This window comes from Halichoeres trimaculatus, unplaced genomic scaffold (assembly GCF_033239565.1).
Source record: "Halichoeres trimaculatus isolate MK-OKI-2021-1 unplaced genomic scaffold, fHalTri1.1 fHalTri1_scaffold_17, whole genome shotgun sequence".
In the NCBI taxonomy this organism is placed as follows: domain Eukaryota; kingdom Metazoa; phylum Chordata; class Actinopteri; order Labriformes; family Labridae; genus Halichoeres; species Halichoeres trimaculatus.
Window position 1 is genome coordinate 27683403 of NW_027437195.1, and position 21277 is coordinate 27704679.

Below are 21277 nucleotides of genomic sequence, written 5' to 3' on the forward strand. Positions count from 1 at the left end.
TAAAATATACTTATGTAAAAACATCAAAAAAAGAAACTGTGTAAATCAAATTTATGTTATGATGCATACAACTGACATGACAGTTATTGTAAATCATGCACAACCAGACAGGCAGCTGCTCAGTTTTTGTAGAATAAGTTTTTAAATAAGTTAAATGATTTAAAATGATACTTTGAGCATGGGTAGTTAAACTATTTGCAGCCAAATGCATGCATTTCTGGCACCCTCTTGTGGGCTCAAATAGGAACTGCATCGTGTACTCCTAACTGCAGTTTAATACCTTTCTATCTTTAGCAGGCAAAATTGAGCACACACCCTTTTTACTGTCTTAAATATACTTTCCCTCATTTGTTGGCCAAACTTAAAAAATATATATACTACCTTGTCTCAAAAACTCAGACAAATAAAGACAACTGTCAAAGAAATGTCTGCATGTGCACAGCTAGAAACTTTCAAAAGTTACACAAAAAAATTGTCAAAGTTGCAGGATTGGATATTGGAACTCCTCTTCGACAACAGATTATTGACAAAATGACAAGAACTTCATTTTTACTGACTCATCAGGAAACAACCAAGACATAATGTTAACATTTTGGTCCTTTATTGGTTTTCAAGAGATAAAAGTACCTTCACAGCAAAATCATTATCACAGTCAGCTGGTAACGAAAGAGGGGGAAAGAAATGCTGGTGAGAAAATTATCTAACAGGGTGTACGACTTATTTGGACCCTGACTGAGGCATACATTCAGAGTTCAGTAAACTTTAAACCAAAGTAGAATATTAACTGTACCTAATAACAAAAAAGATATGTTCAATGTACTTTTTCCCAGTCTTGATGTTGCTCAGTCCTTTACAGCTGTGCAAAACAATATAAAACATGGAGATTAAACCATTTTTAAGGCATTGTGAGGTTACTGAAAGTGAAAGAAATCTGTCTTATGGTGAAAAAATGAAGAAATCAGGACAGAAAATGAATAGTTGTGAAGATTAGAGTAGCTTCAACTGAGTGGATGAGTTCTTTTTTTTAAACAGGAGGGGGATAAACTACACTACACTGCACTAAATGTTTTTTTCTGCAACTATTGCATTTGAATACACTTACATACAGAATTATTGTCTCTTCTGAAACTGAGTGATAAAGTTTGAACCCCAAGATAGTCTGAGCTACACAATCAATAGATTATGCTACAGTTGTTTTTTTATGTTGTGTTGGCATTACAAGGCACATTATATATACTCAGTGTTATTCAGGTTTGAGCTACTTGAGTTCATAATTACAGTAACGTGTAGAAGCATGTGCCCATCATTACGTAGAAATATTGTGTTTACGTTATAAAGCAAATACTCAAATGGCACATGACTTTGAGTTTGCTTGTACAAGGATTAAGAGACGGTCATGCATGTTACTTACAGGCACGCAATGAAGCGACACAGCAGAAAGAAGTACATGCAAGAGCAAACATTCAGTTACAGAGAAAGCGGCTGCACAGGAAACAGTTGCAAAGAGGTAACACCGGCTGTTACACACTGAAATCAAACAGCTGTAGACAATAAGATTAGGCTAAAATCTAACCAGAAGCTACAGATGGTTGCTCACGGACAGCTCTGGTGGAAAGAATCATTTCCAGATTAAAACCCTGAAATGCTCACAATAAATTTACACCTTTTTCTGTCTGCACAACAGCTGTCCAACAAGTGCAAATCTTCCTCAAGAGGAAGCGTGTGTGTAATCAAGGGAAGCTAAATGACTTCTTGTATCGTCAGTCAGAGAGCGGAGAGCAGCTGTAGGACAAAAGGTGACAGCAGGCGCTGCAACAAGGAGGAAGATTGATGTTACAGTGTGATGCAGGAGGTGAGGAGAGGATTTCACCTGATCTTGAGGTCACAGGGTTTCTGAAAAGCTCTTTTTTAGGTTTCTGTTTCCTTCTTTAACTAAGTGTTGAGATGGCTGTTAACATCACGGTGTGGTATAATATGTCAATACACCGCAACACTGTGTTTGCTGTGTTACATGTCTCCACACCTACACCACAGGGCTTCCTAAAACTGTCAGGGATCTCATTAATTTTGGGACTTCTTGCTGTTTAAATTAGCATATTAATGAGAAAAATTCAAAACTTCTTTGTGCAGTAGTGTACAGTTCATACAACGCCCCCTTCTATGGTCTAATTACAGAAAAAGACTCGAAGGCATATCAGCTGATGATGCTCTGAGCTCTGATTGGACGACTGGACTTGAGCCCAGCAGATGAGAAAAATGTGATGGATGATTATGAGTTTTATAAATGTAACTTTAATGGCATCATTTTGTTTAATAAGACTTCAAATAAATCTCAAGGCACACCTTTGTTTCATTCAGCAGCACCGCAGTGATCGAGAACCACACTGGATCTAATCCACTAATTACAGGAAGAGCCAACACTCCCAGTGAGAGCAGGCGGCCAAAACGAGCAACAATTCAAAGTGATTAAAAAATTAATGTCTCAGAAGCTCTTGGTTTTCCTCATCAGGCACTTTAAACTCACAGAATTAGAAGCACCACATGCAGGATGAGAAGAATCAAGAGATGCTGCGGCGCGTTTTTGTCGGAGATGTGTGAAAGTAAATGTCTCTGCTACAGTTCGGTTCAGTTCTGCAGGACGTGCAGCTCAGTGCAGATCAAACCAGGAAGACGGCACTTGCGGGAAAAGTGAGGTCGCAGGTCGGCGTGGGAGATGTGTCAGTTTACAGGAAGATCCCGAACTTTCACGCTCCCGTCCTCCATCCCGAAGTACGCTCGCTCAGCCATGCAGACGAAAAGCCCCGTCTCCACCACACCTGGACGACAGAGACAGAAATGTTTGAGGACTCCAGAGAGCAAAGACAGGTCTGTTCAGTCTCATTCATCGGTGAGTGTCTCACCTGGGATCATCTTGATCGCCGTGTTGACTTCCTTCCAGTTCTGGGCATGCTCAAACTTCCAGTCCAGGATGAAGTTGCTGTTGTCAGTGACCACGGGACCCTGAGAGGAACAAAACGAAACTCAGACCCTGGCAGTTTGATCATCAGCGCTTCTTCTCATGTGTGCGCACTGAAAATATCTTTCAAGGGGGATGAAGAAACACACTGTAAGAGGCACAACATTGCGATGGTGCCACATTAGATAGGTATTCTGTGTGTGTGTCAGAAAAGAGGGAAAAAAATTAGTGTGACAGATCTAAAGAGATTTGTTTACTGTCGTTTTGTGGTCAATTGTTAATTTTTTTCCGCTGTGATAAAAGGTTCAGATGGGGTCAAGGCTATAATTTCAACCTAGGAAAAAAGTTATTTAAGGATGTAGCATAGCTGGGGAGGGGAGGTCCAGGAAACACCGCCCAAGCAAGAGAGTGTCATGTCAGAAAACTTTGCAGCGATACTGTTACAGAGGTTTAAGGAAAAAAAAAAAAAGAGTGTACTTTCCAAAGGAGTAAGAATGTAAAAGTAAATAAAAAAGTAAAAGTGAACGTGTGGAAAGTTGCCATTTCGGGGCTGAATTTTCCACTGCAAAGAAAGGATTTTATTTTTGAAAGGCTTCTTGTTTCGGGACCTGTTGAATTTTGAGTTTTTCTATGGAGCTGGACCAAGGGAAGAACAAACGGTGCCTGGTTTGCGAATTATTTTTTGTGTTTTTTGTCCTTTCTGTGTTTTTCCGGACACAGGACTTATGAAGAACGAAGCACGGTTGTGGCGAGAATCTTTAAAGCCACGGGGACAATTAAAAAAGAGAAGAGATATAAAAAGATTTAGGAAGGACATTCTTTTAAAATTTTGTTTGGGAACTATTTTATGTGGATTTTAAAGTGGAAAATGTTTGGTTTAAATGAGGATTTCATTTGCAGAATTTTTTTGATGTGTCACTTAAAGGTGCCGAGTGCATTTAAGACTTTGAGTTACGCCTTCTGCAGTTTCTGCAGCCATGTTAGTGCAAAGAAAAAAATTTCATCGTCCACCTCTAAGGTTTTTATTTCTCCTTTCACATGCAGCACAAGTCACGTCATCAAAGTAACCACATCTTATCCTTACAGTGAAGTTTCCTTAAGAGTTTCCAAGAGCGAGGCTCAAAACCAGAGGGGACAGAGCTTTTGCGGTGGCTGCTCCCACACTCTGGAACAGTCTACCTCTAAATATCAGGGCCGTACAGACTACAGACAGCTTTAAATCTCTTTTTAAGACTTATCTTTTTGCATTGGCTTTTGATACAAGGCAAGACATCCAGTGTTTCATTTGCTTTTATTTAGTGTCACTTTTTTTTTTCTCCTCTACTTTTTATTGTGTCTTTTACCTTCCCACTGTTTTCACTTATTCTTATTAATGTTTGTTTTAATTGATTGTGTTTTTGTTCTTGTTTTTATTGATCTTGATTTTATGCCTGTACAGCACTTTGGCCAACTGCAGTTGTTTTAAAATTTGCTATAGAAATAAAGTTTGACTTTGAATGCTCCCTGCTTTACAAGGGGGGCTGGTGAGAAAAACCTTTTGGATGAGATCCCAGAGAAATTTTGGGCGCTCTGTGTTCACACATGCAGCCATCCAAGAAAAATTTGAGGAGTTTTGTGCATGTGTGAATACAGCTGTTTGTAAGTTCAAGAAATCTGTTAATTATGTGACATCTCACTCTGAAAACCTACATAGGACACAAACATTGGGATAAAAGGTCAATGGCAGGCTACAAATGATTGATGTAGAACAACAACTGTGCTACAACACACTGAGATGCTGTAAGGTGAGCTGTAGGAAATCATCCAGTTTCTCTTAATTGGTCTAAAAATCTAATAACATGCCACTGTTGAGCCACTGCTTTGAAAGTTGTGTTTTCTTAGTGTCAGCAGGTGGCAGCAGTCGGCTATTTGCCCTACTACTCTGAGACGGGACATGAGACAGTTCGCTGTGACACTGATGGAGACGTGTTAAAAAGGAATAATCCAAACAAGGAACAGGGAACAGGGCCCTGGGACAAAATCCGGACCCTGGTGAAGACTTGAGTATAGGAGGTAGACAAAAGAAAGCAAAGATGGTGACCTCAAGGCTGCACAGCCAAACATCATCTTTCATTCTTACTCCTATAGGTACTAAAACTCATAGACTTGGTCAAACTCAAAACTCTTCTAATAATGCACAAAGTAATCCAGATTCAGTTACCACAGGGCAAGGGAAATAAACACAATCTCAGAGGATTATGTTTTTTCAAAAACAGCCAGTACGTACTAACACTGAAACACACTGTGTATTAGTTAATTTGTGGAACAACCACAGAGAAAAGACGACTCAATCAGTTCAAACTGATTTATACAAACCTCATCCTAAGCGGATACAAGAGAGATGGAAAAAAGGTTTAAGTAATAAATACTGTGTTGGTGGTTTTTTTTGTTGTATTGTGATGCACTTTCTTTTCTTCTGTTTAGATTTCCTACTTATTCTCTGACGGATTAGCGTGTTGGGACTTGAAAAGTTTTATTAACGTCATCCTACACCCTTTAGAACAAAGTATGATTATCTATGTTGTTGTGGAGTTGTCTCTTTAACTGTTTCGTTTTTTAGGCTTAGAGACATTGTACAACTTAATAATCTTTGTTTTTTTAACCTGTGCTAATAAACAAAAAATTTAATGAATGAAACGACTTTCACCGGGATGTGACAACACTGACTCCTTTGTGCTTGCTGTGTTGTGAAAAAACTGGCCTTCATGGTCCAAGTGTGCTTGAACGCCACCTCAAAACACAACAGCCGACACTTCTAAACAAGGAGGTGTGTTGTTTTGTTGGCGAGCTCTCAAAGCCAGCTGAATCAGAGTTGGTTTTAGTGACTCTAACAGTGAGAAACCTAACTGATCCACAAACAATGGTTTGATTTCATTTTGAAAAGGACAAAGTTTAAACTCTTTCTAGAGCTTCATGAGCTGAACTGAATCTTCCTCTGCTTCTGTCTTTACAGCAATGTGAAAACGACTTTCCAAAGATTTTACAGTGAAGAAAAAAGGAAACTCTGTGACGTTTTATCAAACTGGTTCGTCCAGGCTCAACATTCAGAATAGAGGATGTAAACAACACAAAGTGGGAAACAAATAAACTCTACACTTTCTATGCTCCACAGTTGGAACAAGTCTTTCCGTTTAAACGCCCTCTGGAGTTTTCCTCTGAACAAACTATATTTATGTTTACTTTCAGCGCGAGTCCCCAAAAGATCGGTGAACATCCTCGAGCTCTAACAAACATTTTCTTTGACAGAAAAATGTGTAACTGATTCAAGCTCTTTTCTTCCATGAATCTTACTCCAAGTTCTAGCTGTTGTTGGATGCAATTCATGATCAAAAAAACAAAACAAAAACACAGATCAATGTCTCCATGTCGACTTGAGTCATCTTTGTAATTTACCAGATCTTAAGTAGATTATGTGAGCTGTATGTGACAAACTGTGCTTGTGTGCACACTAAAAGTGGACAAATTGGGCAGCTGGTGGTTAAAATGTGACTCAACAGCTCCCCTAGTGGCCACAAACTCCACAGGGTGCATTCAAGTTCCTTAGATTAATTGTGCACAAAAAAAGGTTTAATACGTATGTTTTTGTTGTTTCCACGGCGGCACTAATTCCTCTCAGAAAGGATCAGTGCAAGAAATAATTTCATCACAACATTTTTATAAACTCTTTTTCAAACTGAGGTCCAGCATCAACACAAGCCTCTGAATGAAACAAACGTCAGAAACAACTGCTCCATCACAGCTTTGAGCTCTAAATCATCTCATATTGGAGGTGAGATCCTCAAACAGGAAAGGAAAGGGTTAAAGATAAAACTGACATATAAAGTAAGAGTGAAGTCTCTACTCACTGCTTTACTGACGGCCATCCGTAGGTTGGCCTCCCCTCCGAAGCGTTTGGCGATGATCCTGGACACGGGGACGTACGCCATGGGGATCACCTCGATGGGGACTCCCTTCTTCCACTTCTGGCCCAGAGCTTTGGAGTCTTTCCTGGAGGAGAGGAGAGAAACCAGAATTTAAACAGTCTCCCTGTGTCACAGAAAATAAACTTTAACATTTGGCGTAATCAAACGTAGAGACTGGACGCCAAATCTGGATACACATTTTGATGCAGATTAAACCTCAGAGTTTATCCTGAAGTATGAGATCTGCTGGGTCCAACCTGTTTGTACAAAGCTGGGAGGTAAACAAGCTGCTGCAATAACTCAAAGGTTGAAAAATACAAAAACACTTTTGGAAAAGTTTGCTCAAAAATTCACAAGTAAGAGATTAAAAGAGCAACATGCAGCAAATTTCATTTTCTGTGGAGCTGAGTGAAACCCTGAGGCTGTGTACAGAGAAACTCTTTGCTCTTTCGCTTGCTTATTTAAAAAAAGTGTCAACAGCTTCCAACAGAAAATTCAAATCATGAATTCCAGTCCAATAAACAGAAGAAATTCGAGACTTTTGTACAAGTTCCCTGAAGAAACTGACCTCCTCTCTGCAATCTGGTACACAGTAATTTAAAATCTCCTTTTCCTTTGACGGCTGGATAAATGTTTCCACTCCTTCTCTCTTATCTGAAATTCTCTGAAGGGTACAAACCTGTAGTCGGCAATGACAACAAAATGTTTCGCACAGCCGGCAACAATCTTCTCCTGAGTCAGGCAGCCTCTGTGAGAGGGAGACGGGACAAGAATAAGACAGAAAGTCTACAACAGGAGTCTGCAACTATTACTCTCATAGGAGCCGAGAGCCGGACTTTAAAATGTGTAAAATTCTATGTATACTTAAAATTTAAGAAATTAATATCTGAACATTTTTTTTCTTTTAAATGTAAAAAATTGTACAAGTGATGTCTTATTTTTTATTTTTCAAAAGTTTGCAATTTTTTTTTTAATTTAGAATTTTTAAAAAACTTGGAAAAATTTAAAAAAGGAATTTTTTTAAAAATTTGAAGCATGTGCAAAATTCTATGTATACTAGGAGGAGTGATGTCTTATTTTTTATTTTTTAAAAGTTTGCAAAAAAGAAATTATTTAAAATTTGCAAAAATTTGCAATTTGAAAAAAATAATGGGAGAAATTTTAAAAATTTGCAGCATTTGAAAAGACTCTAAAACGCAAGAAATATTAAGAATTTACAAAAAATCGAGACATTTTTGAAACTTCAAGAGTTTACAAAGTTTTCAAGAACTTTTGTACTGTGGAAAAGTTGCATAATATTTAAAAAATTTTTTAAAAAGTTTCACAAAAAAAATCAATTTTTTTTAAATACTTCCAATTCACAGAAGTGTGGAAAAGTTACAAAAATGAAAACTTGAGAAATTTCCAAAATTTCAAACAATTTTGAAATTTTAGATAACTGCCAAAATTGTGTGAAATTTTTGTAATTTCTAAAATTTTCAAATATTTTATCAATTATTTGTTTTAATTCGCATGAATTTCAAAAAAATTTACCCATTCTTTTTGTTAATTTTTGGTATATTATTTGCAAAAACTTGAATTTGAACACATTTGCAAAATTGGATTTTTTTAAAAAATATTCAATTTAAATTAGATACAAGATATAATGAATATTTAGCTTGACAAAATGTTAATACATGCTTATTAGTGTATGTATCTTTAATCATCAATACCCTCTTTAAAAAAAAAAAAATCTTTATGTAAAAAATATTTGTTTAAAGCTACAAGGAGACACTGCAAAGTAGTCAAAGAGTTGCATGAGGCGCCAGAGCCACAGCTCATAGACCCTTGGTCTATGGCAACACTATTTGACTTTTGGTGAGCAGGTGCGGAGATACTCACCCTCCACCTTTAATCAGTGTGAGATCTGCATCCACCTCGTCTGCCCCGTCGATGGCCACATCCAGCTGTGTGCGAGGAATCAGTAAATGGAGCAAAATGTTTTTAAGAATGGTAACATCTCTCATTCATGCTCTCTTCTTCTGCAGTTACAGTCGGAGTGGTGTAAATCAGACAGTGCTCTAAATCAAACTGACATGCTCTGAGATCAGGGCCCTTCCTCATTTCCAAGGCTTTCAGATTAATTTGTAAAGGAGCTCATCATACCTCAGGGTGCCTGTCCAGATCTGACAGCGTGAGGCCGTGCTGCAGAATCAGCTGACGAGCCTGTGGGAGGATGAGCAGAGGGATGAGGGGACATTAAAAAATTGTGTGATTGTTTGGTCACCTCACAGCATTTTATAAAGAAGGAGAGAGTTTGGAGACGGTGCATCTTAACTGTGGTAATCATTGTATCTACAGTGTCTGTGTTGCACCACATGTTGTTGCTTAACACTTTGTTACAGCACAGAGACTCCAGGATGAACCACAACCCTCTTAGACCAGAAGAGAGCAGAAATGTGTCAAACTAACCTGGAAGGAAGTTGGCACACACACAATGTTGAGTTTCTCCTGACGAACTCTCTCAGCTGGAATAAGAAACACAAAGTTTAAAGAAGTTTTGCTTTAACTGTATGTATCATCATTACAAACCACATAAGCTGCAACTACTGTGGCTCCATCTTTATGTTTATTATTTGTTTGGAATCTGGGTTATACTGACTCACCTAACCGGTCAACAGCGTACACAATGGTTGATCCACTGCCCACACCGACCACCTGGTTATTCTGTGAAGACAGACAGAAATCAGGATGAAAGCTATGATTCAAATCATGATCATCAAAAACTTATATTTCTGGATTTTGCTGGATTCATAGAGATAATCTCTTTTTTAAAATCTTTATCTAAATTAAAAATCTGTAAAATGTTCCTGTCCCCAGCGAAACTTGGGCTGCAGTGTTTGCAGTTTTATCATGTAACTTACATATCTGAGTAAAAGGAAGAATCCTCATTTAGATCAAGTTTACGTTGCTATCCTGAAAGTAGGTTGAAAAAACTTGAAATTATACCTGAGTTGTATATAAAAAAAATAAAAATAATGAGTTATATGTGAATAATGATTAACAGTTGTCCCAAAGTTTTGTCAGTTCTGTCACATTTAAAGAAAACAGATTAAAAAAAAAGTGATGGATGCACCTTGAAGGCTCAGAAAAAGTAACATAATGTGGCTAGATATACTAACACTGATAAAGAGTGAGTTCTGACATTGATATATATGATTTAAAGTGTCCTAGAATAGAAAAATGAATGTGTCTGAAAAGTTAACTAAAGTCATTTCTTTTTTCTTTTCCCCTTGTCCTGTTCAGCGTCATGACAACAGAATTATGGTCTGGCTGCCGTATTGTGCAGAACACATTTGCTTTTCCAAAGGGAGCCGTTAGTGTATAAGGCTCCCCTTGAGTGTTAAAATTGTACTCTTTATTAGTGTTTTTTTGATATATATAAATATAAAGAAAAAATATATATGAAGAAAAAAAAAAAACTAAAGTCATTTCTTTAATGCTAACAGCTTGTATGCTAGCATGCATATTTACTAAGTAGCAGTAGGTAAAAGGGCTGACAGACATTTTCAACATGCTATATTAAAATATTTCATTATAAAAAGACATGAAATTATCCGTTTTTGCATTCGTTTTACAATCATTTAAGTGTTAACTTTTTCACCCAAGATTGCAAAAATTTTCAAAAAGAAGAGTTTTTAATGAAAAAAAAAGCTGAGATGGGATATTACGCTTTCCTTACAGTTAAAGATTTTCTACACCAGCCTCAATATCCAGATAATAAAAACCATATTAATTAAAAAAAAAAAAGTAAAAAAAAAAAAAAAAAAAAAAAATCCACATGCTGTATGAGCATCTGAAGCAACCACTAAACCTCCTGCTTCTGTTTCCAGCTGGTCAAGGACCAAATGCTACTTTACTATAAATTGTGCAATGACTTACAGCAGCAGACTCTAAGCTACTGTTTCTAATTCGAGTCAGCTTCTTTAAATCATGCATAACATGCTGTCTGGTCTCATGTGTTTGTACTCTGTTCAAACTCCACAGACAGTTCATGCTAAAGGCTAAAGCCCTCTGTAACATACGCTGAGCGTTTTTAGCTCTTAATGTGGAACAAACTATTTCTGTGCGGCCATGCATAACACTGAGGTAAATCCCTCCATAAAGCTGCAGGTTAGATAATATCAGATTATTCCTATACTCTACACACTGTTAGGGCTAGCTAACTCTGCTAGCATGCAGCATCTGGACACAGGAAGACAGATGTCTGTATTTTAACTTCTCTGCAGGAAACTAACACTTATTAGAATGTAAATAAACGCTAACATGTTAGCTAACAGTGTGGCTCTGAATAATCCTCCCTACCTGGACGTGGTTGTCCACCGCAGCGTAAGCAGCCAGTTTCTTCGCCTCCTCTGCCATGTTAAAGGACCGACTGAATATCCACACGTGTTTTCGGCTGCACAGAGCTGCAGCCAGCCTCCAGGCGTACATCTCCTCCGCTCTTCTTATTCGACGGCTCCTCGCTCCTCGAGCCTCCCTGGAACCGGAAGTTGCCCCATGCCTGCCATCTTGCTAAACATCGCAAAGCTGCGGAGGGTGACAGGTTGAGGAATTAACCCCCTGAAACATTTGGGTTTGTTATCTAAAGATTGAAAAGGGGAGTAAAGTGACACGGAAAAAGAACAAAGATAATTATAAACCTCATTTTGAGGGAAAAAAGGGGGAAAAAAGAAAAAGAAACAAAAGGAAAAGTGCACTGACTTCAAAAGATTTTCAAAATAAAACTGCTGTGCATTGTATGGAAGCCCATTTCTGACAGCGGTTAAAAAAAAAAAAAGAAAGAAAGAAAAGAAATAATAAAAAAATTTGGTCATAATTTTGACTTCAAATCTTCTTATTATATTATGAAACGGGCTTCCAAAACCTTTACAGTCCCAACTGATCCAAATAAAGCCCTTACTTAGATTACAAAATAAAAGAATAATTTGGGAAAAAAGTAATAAAAATCAAAATTTGAATCTTATTTCTTCCAAAAAGTTGTTGCACTTATTACTGCTATTACCATTATAACTTCTTTTTGACATTATTTTGGTTTTACTTTCATTGCAATTGTTTTAATTATTTTATAACAGTTTAGTTCTTTTTAATCATCTTGCTTTTAACTCATTCTTTTATTTTATTTTTTTTTTACTTATTTTATGGTATTTATTAAATGAATATGGTATTCACTGATTTTATTATTTCTTTTAAGTATTTATAGGACTCCTCTCACATGATGTTGTTATTATTGTTTTTTTTTTTCCTCTTTTCTCTTAAAAAGCAGTCTAGGCTGAATATTTTAATGCCCCCAAGGGTCCTAAAAAACCCCACAATTTCAAAAATATGCAAAATAAAAAAATAGTTTAAAAATTGCAAATATAAAAAAAAATAACTGGCAAAAATTAAAAAAAAAAAAAAGTTAAAATCTCAAAAAAGAAAAAAAAATTCCAACAATTTCCCAAAAATTCAAAAAATATTTTGAAACTTCAAAAATTGCAAAAAAAATTTAAAATTTTAAAAATTTTGCAGTGTTATTTAGATAAACTTTCATACAATTTGAACATTTAAAAAAAAATAAAGAGAACTTGAATCAAATAAAATATAGTCATAATGTTACTTAACTTATTTTTGGTTGTTTGCTAATGTTTAGCAACAGGATATGACAAATATTTAGTTCAGCAAAATTTTAAGGCATGTTTTTTTTTTCAAGTGTCAATGTCTTTAATCATCAATGCCCTCTGTAAGAAAAATGAAAATTCTTTATTTCACCACTGCAAAGGAGTCAAAGAGCAACAGGTTGAAGACCCTTGAACTAAATAAAGACGAGTAAAGACAAGTTTTTACATCACTACTACTTTTTATTTGGCAAACAGCTTGAGATAGTCTCTCTTTTTCAGTGTACAGTATATATATATACTATAATAAACCAACACATTCTGTTTGATAACCATTTTTTTCTCGTTTTTACATATTACAGCTTACAAATATAGCTGATCTTTTTGACAAAATTACAGATTCTGTTTGACACCTAAATTATTATGCTATATAAAAATCCACACATCTTTACATTCATGATTAGAAAAAGTAGGCTATATGAAATCAGGAAAAGAAAAGAATAAAGAAAAAAAGAAACCAAAACACCACAGTACGCAATTTTCAAACAAATCCAATTAGGAGGAGGGGAGTCAAGGTGTCACAAACAGAGCAATATGTGGTTCACTCTGAGCCAATGTCAAGTCCTCTGAGAAGTTTGCTGCTATTCCAAAATCATCAGTACAGAGAAGATATCAAGGAACAACAACAATACTGTCACGTAAGAAGAAGAATGGTCCAACCTCTGTACCAGGTCCAAAGTTAGAAACTAATACTTTTCCATGGATTATAATGGAGAGTTGATAGAAACTAAACTTTGCATTGCAAACTGTACATATTACTTCATACCTCACAATCTCTCTGTTCTGTCACTAGTGCTGTCTTAAGCCTCAGTCCAAGGATTATGCAAACACCGCTGAGCTTTCCCTTCACGCTTTGCTATCTCGGCCTGAGACATCTGCTTAAATTGGACATCTTCCTCACATCTGAAAGACAAAAGTTAAACAAGATTGCATGAGGGAGCTGCCATTTGGATACTGGGAAAGCAACAAAACTGGGATCAAATCCAGCATTGGGAATGCCTGGCTGGTAGACAGACCCTATTGTCCCTTAAAGTGTGCGATAACTGAATCAGAGTGGAGCTGTGTCTGTAGCCTAAGGATGAACTGAGAAGTTGCTGTGTGAAAATCGAGCTGGTCTGTTTTTTGTATCCCTGGGAAACCCGAATCTCCCCAGTGAAGTCCTGTTTTTATACACAGTATTGCTGAATATTGAGCATTGCATTCGGTTTATTGAGACGTTACTGCTTGACTTGCTACTTTTTTTTGTAAGATACATTACCATTGGCATCACATTGTATCAAAAACCCAGATGAGCCATGCTTTAAGCAAACCATTGTCTAGAAATCTGTGATTTTTTTGTCTCTTTTTGTTCTGTAGATAACAATAATCTCCAGACATCTGGATCATTACATGACAACGTCTGCAAGCATTGATCTAATCATAACATCTAAATAGAAAACAAGACCGGATTATTCTAAAACTCATCTCTGAACACTTGTTCACAAAGTAAAACTAAAACAGGGATGCATTTTTGCCGAACCCCAAAGCCCACAGGTTTCTTATTCTAGGTACTTCTTAACCCTCTACCCAGCTTTCGTTTTCCCAGCAACGCACCAGAACTGTGTTGGTCTTTGACGTAGAGCTGGAGGGGACTTTGATATGTAAACACGGCAACAAAGCCCAATGTAAGACAACACACTCAAAAATACAACGATCAATAAACGTGGAACGTACAACTCCGATTCCAAAAGGGAAACATCAGGATGCTGCTAAAAACAGAGTTTGATGGTTTTCAAACCAGTTCAACCATAAAGATGGTGAAAGGACAACATGTTCAACGTTAAAACTGACAAATATTCTTCAGTGAAGAAATTGCAAAATGCATTAAAAATAGAGATTTATCACTTTGTGAGTGAAAAGTCCAGCAATTTCTGGATGATGTTACTCGGGGTAAAATTAAAAAGAATGTGGGGACACTGCAAAAAAATGAAATCTTATCAAGTGTTTTTCATTAATTTAAGTAAAACTGTCTTTTTTGACTTGATATGAGCCACAGTCACTTGACCAGTCCCGAAAAATGTCTTGTTTCAAGTTATTTTGAGACAAAATGAGGTCTAAATTGCTTGTAACAAGTTAAAAAATTACCAATGGAGCTAGAAAAAAAAGTTAATTTTATTAAGAAAATATTCTAGTTTCAGCAAGTTTTGTTCCACTGGTAGATGTTTTTTACCTGTTACAAGCAATTCAGACCTCATTTTTATCTTTTAATAACTTGAAACAAGAGATTTTTTCTGGATTGACCAGTTGAATGTGGCTCATATTGAGTACAAAAAGACACTTTCTACTGAAAACAAGACAAAAACACTTGATAAGATTTGAGTTTTATCTGCAGTAAAAGAAAAACAGACATGACTCTGTAGTGGAAGTCACCGCATTGGTCCAAAATCCCATCCAGGAACTACTTCCTGTGAGCAATTTGTTGCTAAAGCTGAACCACGCAAAGAGGAAACGCTGTAAACATGATCCAGAACAACTTTTCTGGACTTGAACCCGTTGAAGACAGACTGAGGAGACTCGATTTCGTCATTTGAACGTTTTGTAAACCATCAAACTCTGTTTTTATCCAGCTCTTGTCCCGTCTGTTTCAGAATTGGGTTGTAGAAGAAAACAAAGGATCATAGGTCTCTTTCCAGTTCAGGATAAACACATAAAATCATTTTGCACTTAAAGATAAACTGTCATCATGATAAATAAATATTCTATTTCAATTTAACCTAAAATACTTTTCATATATTGCCATAATATATTCTAATATATTTATAATTTGATAAAGATTTCACTAGATGTTTTGGTTTGTGCTGTCGTTCTAAGTAATTACAGTTCGTATATATACCTGTGGAATGTATTCTTTTATTCAGCTTAGTTCCACCTTAAAAAATGAGGTTTTCTGAGGAGCTGGCAGGAAGCTAGATGAAGGACAGATCAGGAATGTGTCCATGACACACACACACAAACACACACACACACTCTTTGAAACCACACACACTTTACTTTTTCCTCTCATGTATGAACACAGACTTTCATTGGAATGATTGTGAAAGTAAATATGCAAATGTCCTTCATAGAAAAAGGAGCTATCACAGCTAAAAGGTGCAGGAATGTAACGCTTTCAACACTGCACAATGACAGAAATATAAAAGATTTTCTCTGCTGCAGCCTAAACGCACTCTTCTTACTCCTAAATTGACTCTTGGAGAAGTATTTGAGTACTCATCAACACGGTGTAAGTATGTAAAACTGACCTGGGTGATGGAGTAAAACCACAATGTGAGTGCAGAGAGTCAGACTGATGTTGTTCATACCTACATTGTGCTGTCACACCTCTCTACGTCTCTACTGGCAGCGTTTTCCTTACTTACACAGAACGAGTGAGTACTCTAAGCACTTATCCATAGCTTAACACACAGAAGAATACACTGCCGTAAAATATTAGCATAAAATGTAAAGGTATGAGAGGAGAACATGGAGGTATATGGCACTGAACAATCTGACAGGGTCAAACAGAGGTGGAACTGGGAGTTCTGGGCGGTCCTGTTTTGGGTTTTTCCTCGGAGAGGTGCCGTCTGTCCATGTCCCGAAAACATTTCCCTTCGTCTCTCCTCTTCACCCGACTTCCCTCGTTTCCAGTGCTTCACCTGTAAGAATGTTCTTATCACATACAAAAATCTAAACAGTCGGTTTCTCTTCTTCCTTTTTTGCTTCCGTACAGTTTTGCATTGAAAAATATGTTTTTCTTTTTTTTAACTCCTCATTTCTTTTTTCTTTCATTCTTTCACGTCTGTTTCTGTGGTTCCAGAGCATGTGGTTCCATCTGTAGCTACATGTGTTGGGCATCCATTATGTCCAAGTATTTGGCCTCAATGATATGAGGAAGCACGTTGTTCCTGCACACAGAGAACAGAGCTGTTAGACCACAAGTTCAGACAAAAGCACAATTAACCTGTCAGATTTTATCAGGACGAGCTCTTCACTTCCTGCTCCGTACATCTGTGCACAAAAGAGCCAATCGACTCTACTTCAACAAGACAAACTCCACAAGATCTGAATGTTGGAGACTGTGATTGCAACTTTGTCAAAGATACAGGCCTCACTCATTTAAGACTAAAGTAAAGCAGTAACTCTGAGTAGAAGCAGGAAGTTAGGTGGTATTTCTCAGCAGTTTGATGGATGAATGAGAAAAACCGGATCAGGTCCCACAAGGAAACAAAACGTCAAGGTTGATTTCTGCCAAGACCCACAACTTCCTTCAGTTATGTAAATAAACTTACACAAGATACGTAAAGCTTCGAAACCTTGAAGCTGTTATACATTTTTGTAATAATTAACTTAATTTAGCGTTCTAATCTAGTCACATGCTATGTTTTAGGGTTGATGTATGTTTATCTGACAGATATAAGGTTAGCTTCTGTCTCCAGCTTGTGTCTGAGGTCTATTTGACCCTGTGTAAACTTTCACCCAGTCCCTCTAAAAATAAGATATTTTTGTAGTAAATTTAGTCAGGAATCCATCCATGTCATTTTTAAAGCTGTACCACTTTTACTTTTTTGTTAACAGGCCCAAATGCTGCAGCTTGTGTGGAGCTGAACCCTTCTCTCCCATTCATTCTAATAGGGGAGCTGTAAACGCTTCTTTGGGCTTCACCGACTTTGAGGGCTTGTCATTCGAAAACCGTTTGAGAAACAACAAATTCCTACACTGCTTTTGTTAAGCTTGGCCCACTCTGTCATCAGAGCAAATTTCAAGCCGATAACATTAACGGCCTAGGAGAAGATAAATTTTGTTTAAGGCCCATGTAAGACTGTGTTTTTCATTACCTGAGGTGCTTGACTCCAGCCATCAGATGTTTCTTACAAGTATGAATCATTTCAGAAGCTGAACTTCTGCAGTGAAACTTTAAAAGCTGAGCTTAAATTATGACCACAGTGGATAGCCGAACTTTTAGTATGAAGCTGAGTTGTGACGAATGAGATGATGCCATCAGATGTTGATTAAATTTAGAATTGGCCGGAGTTTCGGGTTTTCCTTCTGACGTGGGGAAATGGCGAGCTGAAAGTTTGAATTTGAAAGAGACTTTGTTTTCTAGCCTGATGGAAAACTCTGTTTTTAAGAGAAAAGCAAATTTTTTTTTTTTTTAAGTGATTGATGTGACTTTTGTTTTTCTTGTTCAAAACACTGGGTTTGAAAAGAATGAAACCACAGAAAATACTGTGAGGGTTATATTTATGTAATTATTTTTTATCTTTTTTAATTTTCAATACAAATCATTTTTGAAAACCTCAGTTACTGTCTGTTGTGCCTGATTAAGAATTGCTGCAGGCTTTTTTGAGTTTATAATTTCTGATGTCATTAGCCTCATCATCTTGTGTTGTCTTTATATTCATGCTTAGTATTAGACTTAAAGGTAGAGTCTGCAGAATTTTTCCTTGAATGATAAAACAACTTTTAAAGAAATTGTCTCCTATGGGCCTCTATACATGTGTGTGTCAGTGTCAGTGTCTGCCTTGAACCCCCTCCTCAGCCTGTATGTTGATGTTTTGGTTGTTTCAGGATGTTTCTGTGGGAGAGTAAGCGTAGTTAAACCAGCTAATTACAGTGTGTTCACTGCACAAGTGACATTGCATCTTGATTAGCGAGTGGAAGATGCTACACTGAGTGGCTATGCAACTAAAGTGAAACAAAACGCCATACAGATAAAGCTTTTTCCAAAATGAGGGTGGAGCTTGGCTTAACTTTCACTCTCTTTGGGGAATGTAGAAAGCGGAATAAAGAGCGTCGCAAGTTAGCTTTTTTGCTAACCAGGTATGTGTGAAATAACTCTGATTAGCTTGTGCTAACACGCTAGGTCAGGTGCACAGCTCTTAAGTCTGTCACATGTAGAAACATGATGCTACAGGTGGTGGTGGGTTCATGAAATCACGGTCGGAACCTGTGGGTGTGTGCTGCAGCTGGCACTGAGCCAAGGAGCAGGAGCCCAGTTTAAGTGTCGTGTAACATTCAAGCTAACAAGTAACAAAAGTTCCTGCAGATCCTACCTTTACAGATAAATATATGTTACATAAGAAGGTGGAGGAGACCAAAACAGAGCAAAAAGAGAGCAAATGTGGACCAGCTCCTAATAAACTTGAACTACTTTAACTATTAGATGTTAATACTGTTTTATATTTCTGCTTTTTGAAAAAAAATGTTTTGAAAATGATGTTTTGATACAGGTCTGTAACAGAATGTATTGTGGTATCACTTCTGTTGACACTGAGGGGGGCTACACTCTTTCACACTTAAAACATTTACGCCTTTAAAATAACTTTAAAATGATGTGAAATTGTTAAAAACAGAAGTAGAAACTGTAGCGTAACCCTGAAAAAGACCGGAGTTTTTAAGTTTATTCCATCAGCCTAAAATCTGACATGCAAACAATCATATCTTATTTAAGATGGTAGTTTGATGCACTACGGGGTGCATGATAAATTATTCTGTGAATCTACAAATATCATATATAATGTAAAACATCCATCTGCTGTAAGAACGTGTTCAGTGAGTCTGTGCAGAGGAGCTGCAGCACACATCATTGGTATCTAAACATAGTGAAGAGCCAGATGTTTCCAGCTAAAACACAATTAACCTCTTCAAAGACTTGAAACTGGTAATAAAGGGAAACAGAACTGTTTGGGATGTAACCCACACAGACACATGTGGCTTTGGTTGAACAGAGTACGTCCCTGTTTTTGCATTTGGCTGAGGCGTGTGTTCATGTGGAGGCAGATTCAGGTCACAGCACTCGTCACCTGAGTGTCATCCTGCTTCAATGCACTTGAGAAATTCATTTTCAGAGACTTAATTTGTCGGCGCCGTCGTCGTCATACCTGATTGGAATAAGCAGGATCATGAGCAGAGGGAAGATCATCTTCATGTACGGTATCGGGTACATGCCAAACGTACACAGCACCAGCAGCTGCATCATCTGCAGGAAGGTGAAGTAGTGGATCTTTCTCTGGGGCACTTTGCGGATGTAGTGGGTAGGCGGGTAAGACGTCTGCAGGAGGTGAAAGCAGGATCAGGACAGATTAAAATACAATCTACCCTCAGGTTCCTTCTCCTGGCTGTCCTCAGGTCTCCTGTGGTCTCTCAGAGATGACTCAGGGAAGTGGACAGCCTACACATCTCTCTGAGCTGCACTGCAGGTTTTAGATCACAAACAACATTTGGCTTCAGCGGCTGCTGTCTCATAAAAACACAATAAGTGTATTTATAACCCAGGGAGTCTCCTGTGTGAGGAGAAGCTGCTGATATTATTTTACGCCCGGGTGATAAGATCTGATGTAAAAATAGACCTGTCTTCCCAGACTAAGTGGAGCTGCTGCAAAAAAAGGACTTATCTCCACACGCTGAGCAGGTGTCAGGTATGAAGCTTTCCAACAACAGGGACTGATAACAATTTCACCATCTCAGTAATCACCTGCAACCGTTCAGGAAACATGATTTATCTAGAGCACGCAAAAACAAGACTACAAATCCCCACGTCCCTCAGCTGGAGTCTGGAAATGTCTCATCAAACAGAATAAAGATCGTGTGTCATGAGGCTTCTTCCTCTGATAAAGGAGCACCGTGTCATTCCACTTCAGTCAGAAATCTGAGATTTTAGGAGTTTTGATGTCTATTTTTATTCTTGGCAAAATTTTGTAGGTGATAAAGGGTAAAACTGCAAAAAAATGAAATCTTATCAAGTGTTTTTGTAATAATTTCAGTAGAAAATGTCATTTTAGACTTAATATGAGCCACATTTACCTGACCAGTCCAAAACATATCTTATTTCAAGTTGTTTAAAGAGAAAAATGAGGTCAGATTTGCTCATAAAAACAAAAAAAAAAAACAAGAAAAAATTGCTTACAAGAGACTTTTCTCTTGTTCCATTGGCAGATTTTTTTTACTTGTTGCATCAGTTCAGGTTAGTATAATTATAAACTAAAAACACATAAGTAGAAGGTAGGCAAGTAATCATGCAGTACAGTAGCCTCGCTACTTAGCTACTAGCTAAGCTAGTCTAGCTAGTTGGGAAAACTGTTAGCCTCCCTTCTACTGGCAGACTTTAGTGGTTGAATCTTGATGTAAATTTTTTTATTAGTAGACAAAGACAAAGTTCATCTGTTGTGTCTTAATTGGACTGCTTCCACCGAATGAGCTGTACTGGCTCAACAGCGCCCCCTTGATGTAATACTCCTGAGTATTTACTGATTACTCATTTTGAACATCATGTCTGCAAATGAAATAAATTCAATTTAAAAAATGTAAAAGATTTCTGGTGGAAGTTCAGAATAATTAAGAAGCACTTAAAAAAAAATCGCATTTAACCAGTTTTTAAGAAACAGTGAACAAAGGAAAAAGAAAAAAATCCTGTAAAATTTGCTTGAAACTAGAATAATGTCTTAATAAAAGTAACTTTTCTTTTGTTCCATTTACAGATTTATTTGACTTATTTTAAGCAATTTAGACCTCATTTTTTCTTTAAATATCTTGAAATCAGACATTTTTCTGGACTGGTCAGGTGAATGTGGCTCATATTAAGTCTAAAAAGACATTTTCTACTGACAAAACAAAAACATTAAGAAGGTAGATAGGATTTCAGTTTTTTGCAGTGTTAAAATGAAACC

At 37.1% G+C, this 21277-nt stretch overlaps 2 protein-coding genes across 6 annotated transcripts in view; both read right to left on the reverse strand.

Moving 5' to 3' along the window:
- Nucleotides 1–598: 598 nt before the first annotated feature.
- On the reverse strand, nucleotides 599–11458 carry rpia (ribose 5-phosphate isomerase A (ribose 5-phosphate epimerase)). Its single transcript, XM_074692809.1, has 9 exons — nucleotides 11242–11458; nucleotides 9543–9603; nucleotides 9349–9404; nucleotides 9043–9102; nucleotides 8779–8843; nucleotides 7577–7645; nucleotides 6841–6982; nucleotides 2901–3000; nucleotides 599–2816 (listed from the first exon to the last, which is right to left on the reverse strand). The coding sequence occupies exons 1-9, from the start codon at nucleotides 11368–11370 to the stop codon at nucleotides 2719–2721; spliced, it is 780 nt and encodes a 259-aa protein (XP_074548910.1). The 5' UTR covers nucleotides 11371–11458; the 3' UTR covers nucleotides 599–2718.
- Nucleotides 11459–12815: 1357 nt separating this feature from the next.
- The window catches only part of slc4a11 (solute carrier family 4 member 11), a 176548-nt gene continuing 168086 nt past the window's right edge, over nucleotides 12816–21277 (reverse strand). For 2 of the 5 annotated variants that reach the window (XM_074692077.1, XM_074692076.1), the window contains exons 20-21: nucleotides 19493–19662; nucleotides 12816–16516 (exon numbers count right to left, since the gene is read on the reverse strand). In XM_074692077.1, the coding sequence (XP_074548178.1) occupies nucleotides 16450–16516; nucleotides 19493–19662 (237 nt within the window). In that variant the 3' untranslated portion in view covers nucleotides 12816–16449. The remainder of the gene's footprint in view (nucleotides 16517–19492; nucleotides 19663–21277) is intronic. The other 3 variants (XM_074692075.1, XM_074692073.1, XM_074692074.1) reach the window with 2 other exon arrangements.